Source organism: Adiantum capillus-veneris, chromosome 21 (genome assembly GCF_014529385.1).
Source record: "Adiantum capillus-veneris isolate H3 chromosome 21, ASM1452938v2, whole genome shotgun sequence".
In the NCBI taxonomy this organism is placed as follows: domain Eukaryota; kingdom Viridiplantae; phylum Streptophyta; class Polypodiopsida; order Polypodiales; family Pteridaceae; genus Adiantum; species Adiantum capillus-veneris.
In genome coordinates this window covers 142,227,972-142,243,091 of record NC_140951.1, presented here as the reverse complement: position 1 = coordinate 142,243,091, position 15,120 = coordinate 142,227,972, and the positions used below count along the sequence as shown (strand labels likewise).

The window sequence follows — 15,120 nt, the reverse complement described above, 5'->3', positions numbered from 1 at the left end:
TTGACAACTATTTATCACGAGAAACTAGAATCTCTTAGTGAGATGTACCCTCAAGATGCAAATTTTGCTACGATCCGGGCACTCAAGGCTATCTTATTTTAAGAAAGATAATACATTATGTCACGAGGACGTGGCAACTGCTAATCTTAGTTGTTGGTTTCTTTCCGATGATTGTTGTTTAATTTTTGAGACCCCCTTTTTGAAGTTGCAAATGGCCGTACATTGTATCGCCAGTGTGAAACGGTAATTTCACCGCAGCAGGGAAGTTGGTCAACAGTGGAATTTGAGTAGTAAAAGGGTGTCTAGGCTCAGTTCAACGTCATTTAGGTCCCTTCGCCGCACTTAATATGGTGGATACTAGGAAACTAACTTAAATGAGGCACAGTGCCAAGGTGGGGTCACCCAGAGAAAATCACCTAAGTATATTGCATTTTTAGATGTGGTCCTAGTGGTGAAAGATGGTCGGATGACCAGTGAGAGTAACGGAAGCATCTCCTAAAATTTAGGAAACTGCTATTTTGGGCCACGAAATTTGTTCACGTCATTAGCTTCAGAATGACAAGGGGAACATTTTATTACTCTGTCACTAAGTCAATTGATGCACCTGTTGAAAGATTTTTAAGCGGGAAGCCCAATGCGGGGAAATTGTATGCATGAGTGCCAAGTCGCATTTTTTGCCCAATTTACAAAAAATGTGAAGGGGGGGCGAGTAGAAATCAGCAAGGGAGCGCATTCTTTCATTTCCTGTCACACCGGTTAAGAGCTATTGTGTACAAGCTTTCCCTCCCATGTACAGTGAAGTGCAAGAAGGGATCTCCTACACACTCTACACTTCTCTCTCTCTCCTCTACGTGCAATAACGTGATGCCCGACAAGAGGGCTCTACATTTGACCTACGTACAATTGTGTGGTCTTATGCTTATGTGCCGAGGCAAGAACCTCTTTGAGCAGAAACAGGAGTAGCTAACTGCTACTCCAAAAGCAAGCACCGGTGAGGGTGATAACCTCACCTTACAGGTGCATTTTCAACGCTGGTTATGTGCTCTTTTGTATTGTTTTGCAGTCGTATGGATGTCAAAAGCATTGGGAACAGTGCCCCATTGTTAGAGTGCCCCACTATTAGAGGACAGTTCCGGGACTGCTTAGGGCTGAAAACATGGTAAAAACCAGTAAATACAGCAAGCTGTAATTGCTGTTTTTGGGCTGAAGACAGAGGGTTTATGTCTTTGGAAGCGAGGTCTAGAAGGGGATTTGTTCAGGGCGAGTTTTGGGGCCGTCATGCTGCCGAAATTTTGCAACAACAGGTGTGGTCTAGTTGGATACAGGTGAAGATCCCGAGGACTCTAGTTTTATAACTTTGCCCTCTAAAGGAATAAAGAAATACCGAAAGGGGAACGTCTACTCGGAGAATTCTAGCTTCCGAGCTGTGTGTGCTTTGAAGTGTTAATTCCCGTTACAGGTTCCTTCTGCAAGGTTTCTCTGTGTGTTAAAACTTAAAGTAAAGTTTCGGGTGAAAGCCAAAGTCTACCGCCCTACGGGCCTGTTTCACATTATATTATCAACAAGCTATATGCATAGCTCAACCCTTACGACACACGATCTGGGCCGAACTCCAAGCAGGACACTCAAGGCCACCTTATTCTATTAAAGATAATACATTATATCACCAACAAGCTATATGCATAGCTTAACCCTTACGACAAAAGGTGATAGCACAAGCACATGATTCTCCCTATGCAGGCCATTGAGGGATTTTTGCAACTACTAATGCTGTAGAAAGGTTTTTCTTTTGGCCAACACTCGGGGCGGACATTGAAAAATATGTTCGTGAGTGTTTAGTATGTCAAACAATGAAATATGACAGAGAAAAAGTTTATAGCAAGCTTCAACCACTCCCTGTGCCTAACATGCCATGGGAAAGTATTGCCATGGATTTTATTACGGACCTTCCTAAATCAAAGAACGGAAATGATGCAATCTAGACTATTATTATAGGCAGATTCAATAAGCAAGCACATTTCCTTCCAGTAAGAAAACAATCAAAGCTGACCACATGGCTAGAGTATTTCTAGCTCAGATTTTTAAACATCATGGAATGCCAAAAACTATTGCCAGCGATAGAGATCCTCGCATGACTAGTTTTTTTTAGCAAGCACTATTTGAGAATTTGGGGACTAAGCTTGATTTTTCATCAGCTTATCATCCATAGCCGGATGGTCAAAGCGAAATCGCTAATGCCACTGTTTTAAACCTTCTCAAATGCTATGTTTCAAAAACAATCTAAATGCAAACAGTACTTACCATTAGATGAGTTTGCATATAATAATACCATACATTCCTCAACTGGTAAAGCTCCCTTTGAAATTATCTATGGGAAGCCACCTTTATTGCCTATTTTAGTTACCAAAGAAAACATCATTGCCGCAGACAAATTTGTGCGTGATATTGATACCGCTTATCAACAAGTAAAACAAGCGATTCTTCGCTCTGAAGAGAAGCATAAGAGAAAAGCAGACAAGCACAAAAGAAATCTCAATCTTGAAAAAGGAGAATATGTCCTGCTTAAATTTGAGAAAGCTAGATTGAAAAAGCAGGTCGGAAAAGGAAAAGTCGTTAAACTTTCCCATAGATTTTACGGCCCTTTCAAAATCACAAATAAAGTCAATAATATGACGTTTAGATTGGATTTGCCTTCTCATTCGCACATCCATAATGCTTTTCATGTAAGTCTTCTCCGACCATATGTTGGTTCTCCTCCCGTGGCTCAAATACAAAAAGATCCTCCAAAAGTTGATGAAATTGAGAAAATCCTTCAGCCAGAACACCCTCATAGAGACAACTAAAGTCCAGGATGCAAAGTGGATGACTGAGTCAAATCTCAAGGATTACCCAAACATCTTGCACAGTTATGTTGACGCTCTACAATTGAGGTCAATTGTTTAGAATCAAGAGGAATGTAACAATGTTAGTCTTTATTTATTTACTAAGAAATATTTATTTTGTAAATAATAAAATATTTACCAAAAATAATTATCTAATTAGTTGTATGCACGTCAGAATAGAACCAGTAGTTCTAGGGCCTTACGTGTGCCTAAATGCGGGCTAGAACACCTCAAGGAGACCCTAGCAAAAAATATCATGAAGCCTTAGTGATTGGAAAATCGGGCCTTCAAAAGGGTAAGACAAAAGCCTCAGACTTTAGGCTTATAAAAATTACGCGCGTCAGTGCGAGCACAAGAATGAGATGGGGTCCTTAGAACAGTAATCCTAAGGCCTTCATTACTTTTAATAAGGCCTTGGATAAGCAAGTTAAATTAACTTTAACTGTTTGTGCTCGGGCAAGTGGTCAGACAAGTGTGAACAGGTAACGCAAGAGTAGTGCCACTGCGGCATTGTGTCGAGAACCTTTGATGTTCTCATGGGAAGAATTAATGTTAACATTTGTGAATTAGTTACACATTGTTAAAGTGACTTGGGAACTTTTAAAATTTAAAAGTTGAAGAGTCCTGTAAAAAAATAGCCACTTTTGTGGCTTTAAGAGGCTTTCCTTAAAAATAAATTTAACAACTATTTAGATGTCTAAACAAAAACCCTTTCAGGGAAATACGCCCAAGACATAGTATGAATTGATAAAAAATGTTAAGAGAATAAATCAAGGATTGAAGTTGTTTTTGCATGGTCATCTCTAAGGACTAATTTGGTAAAATGCATATAATTTTACTAAATGGACTCAATGGTAGACCCATTTGTTTTTGAAAAGACCAAACTTCTTTGAAAATCCCTCAATAAGTATGTAATGAGCCTATCGCACTCCTATGTTGTTGGCATAAAGACTAACAACATTTACTACTCGCCCAAGTTAAGTAGTAAATTACAATTTTATGCAAAAAAAAGGCTCTTTATAAAAAAGTTGAAAAAAAAATTATTTTTAGCATTTTTAGCTCAAATATGACTCTCAGAGTCTTAAACACATCCAAATAAGATGCTCAAGAAGTTTCATGAAGTTTTACGTCATATGTAAAAGTTATGCTTAAACTACAAGAATCTAGTGGCTCTAGCCACTTTTGTGGCCCATTACAAGACTAGTGTTAAATTAAAGTTTTAAAAGTAAGTGTGCCACTTGGCACACTTATTGATGCAATCTCTCTCTCACTCTCCCTCATCTTCTAGCGCCCCTTTCTCTCCCTCTAGTCTATTTAAGAGCAGCACCCCTCCCTCTTTAGGAGTTGACAATGCTCCTACCCCTCCTAATGTGAGCGTGCCCTACGCGGTGGAGCTCTCCATTAGAGCTTGAGAGCAACCCCTTGTGACATATGTGGTAGCTCTGAGCTCCCATTGTCTAGAACAAGGGTTCTCACAGCCATAGACACATGTTTTGTCTCGAGAAGTTGCGACAAACCCTCTCTTCCTAGAGCGTAGTGGATGTAATTTCTCTGTTTTCAGCCCCTTATCATCTCAGTTAGGGCGGTTTTCAGCAAAGCACTCATAGAATTTCAGTCTTCTCTACTTATCCTACGCATGCACAAAGTTAAGGCCTTCGTTTCGGCATTAGAATGCTCACACGTAAGAATTTCATGTTGTGTGCAGAAAATTATAGCAAGCGTATGTGTGCATTCTGCGTGTTTCTCTCTTGTGTTCCTTGCAGGAATGATTAAGTATGAAGGGAATCAGTTAGCGGAAAATACACTCTCCTCTATGAGAGCTTCCAAGAAGGTTTTTTGGAAGGTAGACTCTTGTTTAAGAGAGCTTCCAAGGATATTCTGGAAGATAAACTCTTTTAATTAAGAACTTCCAAAAAGTCTCTCAGAAGAGGAGAAATCCTCTTAGTAGATAGAGAGTGGGTACACTTTCTCAGTCAATAGCAAGAATAGAACAAGAAAGAATTGAGGACGGGTGTTTTCCTTGTTCCTGTGCTTGTAAAAATTCTCCCTTAGTAATAAAGATATTCTCTTTATGGGGGGGGGGGCAGCCCATCTTCTGGTCCCAATGATGTGTCAAACTTTCTCTCAGCTTTGAGTTCTCTTGAATTTATAATATTCATTTAAATGTTAGTTTACGCTTTTGTCTTTGTGACATAAATACTCTTGATCAAGTAAACAAGCTCTCCCCCCTCAGGAAGGGAAAAACTACGTCCTCTAATTTATGCTACAATTGAAAGTCCCACTACAAGTGAACGAAATCCTTGTTCATCCTATCCCTCTTAGCAATCCATGTGGAAACCGAGGCATGATGGGCAAACTAAGATCTCATCTGCTGTAATATGTACATACAAAAGCTCCTACCTAACCCGTGTCTCTCTCAATGAAATAGGCATCTTGTGGAAACTCCTAGTTTGATCTATCATGCAGCCCGAGGTTGTATGATACTCTCGCTCCTAGCACTGCCAAAGCAGAAGGCATGTACCATGCATCCATTACCGCAATCGCAAACATAAATCTATCCCATGCATCCTAATTCCTGCTCAACTAGTGAGATACACGCAAGATGTAGAAAAGTAACACCCTAAAAAGTCCTATAAGGCTCTATATTGTTGAAGTCAAAACCCAACAATCTAGGTATACATAAGAGGCAATACATCCACATTCTATTGCCAAAACACATAGCGCGCTCGAGCACGGGACTAGAAATTTCTTTGTGTAGAAACAATGGGTAAAAGCAAGGCCCTGTTGCGGAGTAGGTTGTTGTCGATGGAAAGCATGGAGGCGTGAGACAGGTTGCGATAGACCCTGGTCCTTAAGAGGGAAGGAATGCTTGTTAAGCCAAAGCATTGTGTCTTCTGTTACGGACGAGGAAAAGTAGGACACTCCCATGCCATGTGTCCAAACTGATGACACCGGAAACAATGATCAAGGCGACCAATCCCTATAATCCCAATGCCTGTCCATCCAAGGAGTTTGGAAACCCGGGAGAACTTGAGACATAGACTTGGACACGCATGGTGCCTGAGTCATGAGAGAAGTACTTGGGGAATATGTTGATATGTGTGTACCTATAAAATGGAGTGCACTTGTAAGAGCACACAGCCTTGGTGAGCCTCCACTTCACTATGATGTTTCTTGGAATTCACTTAATCCATAGTAAACCTAGGGAGTTAGGATAGAGAAGCTCTTGGACTCTCCCCTTATGCAAGACGTTGACATTGGTGAGAGAATTCACAATGAGAGAGTTAGCAATTGTTAGAGAAAGATGTCATGCTTGGCAATGCTTTGGTAAATGTGTATACCAAATGTAATACCATCACGAAAGCACAAAAAATTCCAAGCTTCTATATTTGTGAACTAAGTTGACAAGTGATTGCGAGCCTTTGTCAAATAAGGCAGTACACGTTCTTCATGGGCATCCTCTCTAGGAGGATGTCATCTCTTGGAGCACTTTGATTGCAGACATGCCCAACATGGCCTGGGAAATTTGTGCGACTTGCGTGACTTCCATGTGGCCGGCCGCCGCCCTCAAACTGTGCATGGGCAACACACATGATAACGCATTACCCATCTCTTACTCCTTCACCTACCCCCCTCTAAATCTTCAATTCAGGTACTTCTTTTCATGCTTCGCCTTACCCACGATGAACATTGATCTCTTCTTTCTCATGACAAAGAAGAGTAGAGAGGCAGGGCTCTGTAGCCAAAAATGTCAGTTCCTTTGCAAAGCAAAACCGACACAGAATTGTTTTCGGGCAAAAAGATTTTGACACTTTATAAGAGTAGAAGGGAGGGATGGCTGCATTTTTCAAAAGTGTTGAGGTGCTTGATAGATGCAAGACCGTTTCAATTTGTAGGAAACCTACCCGTCATCCGATCACCATGGTGAACTAGGAGTGAAAAACCGACACAGAATTGTTTTCGGGCAAAAAGATTTTGACACTTTATAAGAGTAGAAGGGAGGGATGGCTGCATTTTTCAAAAGTGTTGAGGTGGTTGATAGATGCAAGACCGTTTCAATTTGTAGGAAACCTACCCGTCGTCCAATCACCATGGTGAACTAGGAGTGAATTAGTGGTGGTCTAAACTCAGAATGAACTCGGGGCATGAACTACGATAGTGTACGTCTAGCGTGCCGACATGGTTACCGATGCGGGATAGGGCGATAGGGCATTCGTGTGGCAATCAAGAGGTCCCGGGTTTGACCCGCACCCCGCGAGGCTAGTGGACTAGGGGGTGAACCCAGTGCGCCGTCTTCACCCCTAGTTCACTCCTAGTTTACCCTACTTCACCGTGGCGATCGGACGGCAGAGATCAAAGCCACACGCCTTCCCTCTATCTGGGCCTGTGTTGCAGGAAACGCCACCCCTAGCTGTTGGAAACACGTTTTTTGAGTTTCTGGCAGGGGTGAATGATTCTAGCAGTCCTGAACGCCTTCTTGGCCAAAATTGAACTCTGAGAATCAAAGAGGAAAAAACATTTACAGAGACTAGAATACTTTCTGTGCACAACACATAGAGAACCCTAAACTTCCAGAACTTTACGGAGTTCTCCTCTCAGTACGATCGCAAGCGAAGGAAGCTTCCATGTGTACCCCCGCATGGTTGGCTACTCTCAATTGAGTGTATCTCCACTGTTTTTTTCTCTGGTTGGTTGCTCTCGATTGAGTGTCCCCCACCGTTTCCTGGTCCTGCAGATTACCATTTCATGTTCTAGTATACAAGTTGACGTTTCTAGTTTGGAAATGTTTCGTGCAACATAATTTTGGGCCCTTGATCCCCCTGGGCCGACCCGACGCCATATAAGATGAGGCTAGTCTCTCTCTCTCTCTCTCTCTCTCTCTCTCTCTCTCTCTCTCTCTCTCTCTATATATATTATGCATCTTCCAATTCGCTACTAGTTGTAACTTGTAATCTATCTGTGTGAATTATTATAATAAATAGTGTGGCATGTGTGTGGGCGCTTGTGTGTGTGTGTGAGAGAGAGAGAGAGAGAGAGAGAGAGAGAGAGACCTGGTTATGGAGGAGCTGATGAGGTTGCAAGATAGGGTCGGTGACATGGGGGCCTCTGGCACTGGAGCTTCGAGGAAGATTGTGCTTGGGGGTGGTGCTACTCTTGTGGTTCCGGACAGAAGCTGACCGCTCAAAGCGAAGCTGCTGCTGCAGAAGTGCCATGGCCAGTGCCTGCTGCTGCAGGAGTTCCTCCTCTGCCTTTGCTTGCCTGCTGGATTTAGACCTGGGAAATTTGTACGACTTGCTCGACTTCCATGTGGCCGCCCTCGACCTGTGCATGGGCGGCAACACACATGATAGCGCATTACCCATCTCTTACCCTTTCACCCACCCCACTAAATCTTCAATTAGAGCTTTCCTGCTTCGGCTTACCCACGGTGGGCATTGATCTCTTTTTCTCGTCACAAAGCAGAGGAGAGAAGCAGGGCTCTGCTGCGCAGCTGAACACAAAATATGTTCTGCTGCCAAAGATGTCAGTTCCTTTGCAAAGCAAAACCGAGGCAGAAGATATGGAACTGTTTTCGAGCAAAAAGAATATTGGCACTTTATAAGAGCAAAAGGACCCATGTTACATTTGTCAAAAGTGTTGGGGTGGTTGGATGACTGTTTCCGTTTGAACCTTCCCGCACGAGTCAAAAGGTCGTTGCAGTCAAAGCCCCCCCCCCCCTTCATGACTAAATGGCACAGGGTCTTTAATGAGACCTCGTCGTGGGATCCCAACATGTCTGGTGCGTTTGGTTGAAATAGATGTGATTCCATATCAATTTGAAGGTAAGCTCTGGATCTCAACATAAAAACTAAACTCACAATTTCGAGTTTAGTTTTTGTGGATCCCACCATGAAAACTAAACTCGAGATCTTGAGTTTAGTTTTTACCCACAGACGGACGAGATCGCCTTTGATTTTGCACAAGAGCCCTTGATCCCATGGTTTGGACCATGTGGCACTTAACGGTAAGGGGTCCCCTCCCCCCTGTTTTCACCCAAGCTTTGGGTCGATGCATGTTGCAACATCGTCAGTTCATTGGATCTTGGGTCCTTCCAGATACATTACAAGATGGTCGTGTGTCCAACTAAAGGTCACAGTGTCCAATTAATACATGCAACAAGACCAATCCACATGTCCTCTTCTACGGTTCCACCTCCCATTATCCAGATACAAAGATTTGGTTAAGGCACGGTTCAGAGAGTGCAGAATTTGAGCATGCCCCCTCAAAAACAAAGCTACTCCATCACTAGGGGAAGTGTGGGAGCTTGGACAACGAGCGAGGCTTATATGCCTAACTCTCCAAGTAGCATCTCCAACCATGCTACCTCACATGCTGTCATTGCAGCACCCCTATACTCAACAAAGCAATCATGGGATGCTCCTTGTTGCTCCAAGTGAAAACAAAAATATGTTGGTAGATCGTTGATAAGATAGACTACCAGCCTAACCTTCATCTATGTAAACCATAGAGGTAGCTACACCTTCGTGATAGCTTCATAAAAGAGCATATAATATAATGTAGCACTCTCACAGTGTAATGTGCACCTCACCACATTCAAGTGTGGCATTTTAGGAAGCTACATAACTGGCTCTCAAGCCCAACTATGTAATTTACATTTGGTCGTGAGATTGTCAAGTAGATCAAGGTACCCACAATCTTCTTATACATAGTGCCATTCTTGAGTACATCACCCACATAAGGTCACACCTTCAAGGGCATAGAAATATGTTTATAATTTTTGATACCATACTTTGATAGGAAATTCAATGCGTATTGCCTTCGTAATGGACATATGCCCTAATAATTCAAGGACAAAGAAATAGGTTTATAATTTTTGATACCATACTTTCATAGGAAATTCAATGCATATTGCCTTCGTAATGGCCATTCGCCCTTTTTCATGCGTATAATTTTTGTGCCTGAGAAAGTGCATAGCTCTTCCAAATCCTTCATGTAAATTTTTTGCTTTAAGAGGCCTTTCACATGCTCAACTTTAGTCTCATGATTGTCACCACTCACGATTGTCACCAACAATCAAATCATCCACATAGATGAATTGATCATAGTACATGTGTTTTTCTCGCGCAGATACACAATGAGTGCTCCGCATCAACCATACAAAAAATGATAGTAATCAAATGCATTGTAATCTTCTCATGCCAAGCTCTAGGATCCCATGAACTACTTCCTCAGTCTACATACATACTCAAGATATCTGACATCCTCATATCTCTATGTTTGCTCCATATACACCTCTTCTTGTAAATCACCAAGCAAGAGCATATTCTTCACATTTATTTGATGCAAAACCCAACCTTTTGGTGCAACCATGGCAGTAATAATACACACAATAGCCATCTTGGCCACAAGCCTAAAAGTCTCCTCATAATCGATGTAATATGCCTATGCATAACCATCTCACTTTGTATTTACTCGACAAGTCTTTTGCATTACGTTATGCATTGTAAATCCATTTACACCCAATTATATTTTTTCCTTTTGGCAATGGAACCAAACCCATGTGTCATTAGCATCAAGGGTAGCCATCTCCTCATCCATAGCTTGACCCCACTTTGGATCTCCAATAACGTCCTCAAAACAAGTAGGCTCTACATCTTACACAATCTTTTCCATATATGCACAATGGCAAGCGACATAATTATATGTTCACCGACCACCAGAGTTTACGATGCTTCTTGTCTCAGAAACAACTTTTAGACAAACAAATGTGGTGGGCAAATATTTGTCTCAATTTCACTTCAGATTGTCCAAGTTCAGGGACATAAAAACTTGGTGGTGGACGCATTGTCTCCCAAGCCACTGATTTCGGGCTATTTCGACGGTTCACCATCAAAGTCAATCGTTGCATATGATTCCTTACCCTCCCATATCTTTGTGGTCTAGGATAACTACCAGGTGCCCTATTTCTTGCCTACATCCTTCTTTGCACCCACACCCACAGTTATACCAAATTCCTCATCAAGACTTTGATTCAAGCCACTTGAATCTCCATATTTACGACTTGCACTCAAATTTGAATGCTTGGGACATCGTCAACATTTTCTTCCCCTTTTCTTAATATATTTGAAGGAATTACACAACTTACTCTCTCATGCAGCCTACCACTCCATGGATTCTCAGAATAACTTGAACTAGGTGACCCTTGCGGTCCACTCAAAATTTGTGACTACACACCTACATTTCTACATCCACATTCTGCTTTACATCAGGCCCAAAATCATATTTTGCATCAACATACTGGCTCTTCAAATCATCAAAAACAACATTCTTGCTCCACCTTTACTTGATGTGTGATAGGGTTGTAACACTTAGATTCTTTCAGCTAAAGGGAGCATAACCTTTGACTCTTATGCTCATCTATACCCACATGAGAGACACAACTTAGATATACTCAACTTTGCTAGGATGAACAATACCTAAAATAGCTAAGACATTTAGACCATAGAGAGTATTACTTAAACCTTTGGGACTAATGCCGTACACCTTTATTGGCTAAGAAATTTAGACCATAGAGAGTGTTACTTAAAACCTTTGGGACTAACGTCTCACACATTTATTGGCACTACCTAGTTGAGTCCTCAAAAAGAGGGTTGTTGAAGCGCCAAAATGGCAGTAGAGGTTTCTTTTTCCATATTTGTTTAATCAACTTGGCTTCCATCACCTTTGTGGTAGTTTTGTTCTTTTTCAAAGTAGATGACTCCACTTCTTTCTCGACTCTCTAAATACATTGATGCATTGAAGTGTTTGGCTTTGTTGGTAGAGTTTGATTGTGTTTTTTGAGATGTTATTGGTGGTTAAGGTTAGGTAATCAAACAAGTATACTAGTAGCCCTTGTGATATCCTTGTGCTTGAATTAACTTCATTAGGATCATCTATTGGTGTTTTTTCGTAATATTATGCCCATCGTGCTACCCCTAACTAGAAGGTCCACGTCCATATTTGTCATCACTTGAGACTTTCGTATTATGCCTATCGTGCTACCCCTAACTCGAAGGTCCACATCCATATTTGTCATCAATTTGGTACCCAAATTTGACTAATCTTCTATTCTTGGTGCAATTGGGATGTTGTGAGAGACCCAAAGTGTAAGGCTTCTACCAAATATCGTGTTAATCAAGTAGGCTTCCATATCAACTCAATGTCAATCTGGTACAGAGACCACACTGAGGTTTAAACGTATCTTTACTCACCATATGTAGAATGGGCATGGAGCTTAAACACTATATCACCATGATAGAGTGTTTGAGGATGAAATGAGAACCAACAAACAAGGGAACACATACATGGATCAAAAGGGGATTATATATGAGAAGATAGAAAACCCGAACAATGTAGACATTTTGGAACAAGTTGTAGAACAAGGGGTTTTGGTAGAGGATATCATTGAACAACCTCCTCCTTTGGGATGGGTATGTCTTGGCAAACTCAGAACTCATGCAAAGAATCAAGACAGACAATGTGAACATAGGGGTATACTATTGAGAGAATTGAGACTCAATTGAATTGCTATGGACTACAAATTCTAAATCCAATACACTCCAAGAAAGTAAGATAGTCAATTTCTTTAAATAGGAGAAGCCTCCTATGTTGTCGCACTACATTTTTTGAGATAAGTACAACAAGAACTTCCATATTATGTTCAAGGTAGACACTATAAGGAATATTTTGTGAGACGTTTGTTGGAATTAGGTTTGCAAGAAAGCACACACAGCTTGGAGAAGACAAAGGAAGCTCAAGGCACACAACAGAGAGTGTATTACTTAGTGTGCAATGGAAAGATGGATAGCCCTACAGTGATGAGCATATAGACAATGCACGGGGGGAAAAAACCTCCCGAAGAGGGAAAAAATGTCCCGGCGGTCCTAGTGTGTTCACACACATCACTACCACATGTATAGTTAACAAATCCCACCCTGGGAGTGATGCGGTGAACGAGGGCTGGCACAAAGAGTAAAGGGAAGTGCCATGACCTGAGGACAGGATCAGTCCACAAAGAGGAGCAAGCCCAAAGCTTTGCGGAAAGCTTCAAACTTCTTGCAGGACAATTTGTGAAAAGATCTGCAAGATTGTCCTGTGCTAGCACATAAGCCAAGATGATCTCTCCTGCTAAGAGCCTCTCCCTGACATAGTGGTAATGCACCTCAATGTGCTTTGTGCCAGCATGAAAAACTGGGTTCCTCACAACTGCCAATGCGCTTTGATTGTCAGTGTAGATGATGTTGGCAATGTCTTGTCCAACACCCAAATAAGCCATAAGGCGTCTAAGCCATGCACACTCAACCGTAGCTGTGAAGACGGGTCCAGTACTCAGCCTCACAACTGGAAGTGGCCATAGTAGGTTGCTTCTTGCTCAACCATGAAATACATGAATTGCCAAGCATGAAACAAAAACCACTTGTGGACACTCGTATGTCATAACAACCAGGCCAATCTGAGTCCGAAAAAGCATGTGAATCTGGTGGCAATGATCCCCCCTTGGGATAAAACATCCAAGATGCAAAGTGCCACTCAAGTAGCAAAAAATCCTTTTGACTGCCTGCAAATGCTTAGACCTTGGGCTATGCATAAATCTGTTGACCTGTGAGATTGCAAACTGAATATCCGGCCTTCTGTTGCATACATAAATGAGGCAGCCAACAATAGTTTGGTAAAGAGTGACATCAACAGGATCATCAACATCATGTAGACTCAACTTCAAACATGTTTCCATGGGAGTGGCAATAGGTTTGCAATCCTCAAGTCCAAACTTACATAGCAATGTCTCTATGTAACTTTTCTGACACAAGGCAATGCCACCATCACACTACTTAAATTGTATACCCAAGTAATGATGGAACAACCCCAAATCTTTCATCTTGAAAGTAGCATTCAAATCAGCCTTAAATTCATCAATATGTCTCTCATTTGGTCCAGTGATCAACAAATCATCCATAAAGAACCACAATGAGAAGTGCATCACCCTCATGCTTTACATACAATGTGCTTTCTGTTCAACTATTATGAAAGCCTTGTTTGACCAAATGAGTGTCATCCTTCTCATACCAAGCACGAGGAGATTGCTTCAACCCATACAAAGCTTTGTTACATTTGCACACCTTATCCTCTTGTCCTTTCTTGACAAAAGCGCGAGGCTGCGTTACATAAACTTCCTCAAATATGTCACCGTTCAAGAAAGTAGTAACAATGTCTGATTGATGTACATCCCAACCAAAATGAGTTTCCAATGCACATAGAAAACTCAGAGTAGTCATACGACAAGTGGGAGCAAAAGTATCTTCATAATCTATGCCTTTTTGTTGTGCATAACCCTTTGCAACAAGTCGAGCCTTATAGCGATCAATCTCACCATCCAACTTGTGTTTCAACTTGTAAACCCACTTCATACCAATGGCCTTTTTGCAAGGAGGAAAATCATATAAAGTCCATGTGTCATTTTCTATAAGTGCATCATATTCTGATAACATGGCAGCCATCCAATTTTCTAGATTCTGTGCTTCATCAAAAGACAGAGCTTCCTCAACAACATATAAGCTAGACACAGCCAAAGCATAACAATCTAATGCATAAGACGCATGGTGCGAACCTGAACGAGTATGAATAGACAAAGGTGCATCCAATTTACTATCACGCAATGTATGCACCAGCCATTTTGGCATACTTCTAGCCTGCTGATCTGTAACATTTTCAGAAACCCCCATAGGCTGTACATTTGCCTCATTGGAATCTACATTCAAGATTCCACCACTGAAAAGAGGCAACAAAGTGTCATAAATGTCCTTTGAGCTTACATTATTGTCTCTAGCACATGACATCAAGGGCTAAACAGAATCTTCCACAAACAAAATTCTCGTGAAACCAGAATACGCTTTGTTTGTGGATGATACAACCTGTAACCTTTGCTTTCAGCATTTATAACCAACAAAAAATACATTTGACAGCCTTATCATTCAATTTTTTGCATTGTGTTTGTGGAACCAAATCATATGCCAAACAGCCAAAAACACGCACGTGCTCAGTAGAAGGCTTTTTATCATGCCATGCTTCATATGAAGTAATAGACTGCAAAGCTTTTGTAGGACACTTTTTTAGTACATAAGTGGCACACATGATGGCCTCAAGTCAAAAAGAATGCGGCAAAGCTTTACTTTTGACCATACATCGTGCCATTTCTATAAGT

At 41.4% G+C, this 15,120-nt stretch overlaps 1 protein-coding gene across 1 annotated transcript in view; it reads right to left on the bottom strand.

Annotated features, from left to right (window-relative positions):
* The window catches only part of LOC147431854 (putative methylesterase 11, chloroplastic), a 56,488-nt gene extending 48,034 nt beyond the window's left edge, over nt 1-8,454 (bottom strand). The window contains exon 1 of the mRNA XM_086494326.1: nt 7,934-8,454. Within this exon, the coding sequence (XP_086350452.1) occupies nt 7,934-8,245 (312 nt within the window). The 5' untranslated portion in view covers nt 8,246-8,454. The remainder of the gene's footprint in view (nt 1-7,933) is intronic.
* Nucleotides 8,455-15,120: the final 6,666 nt, after the last annotated feature.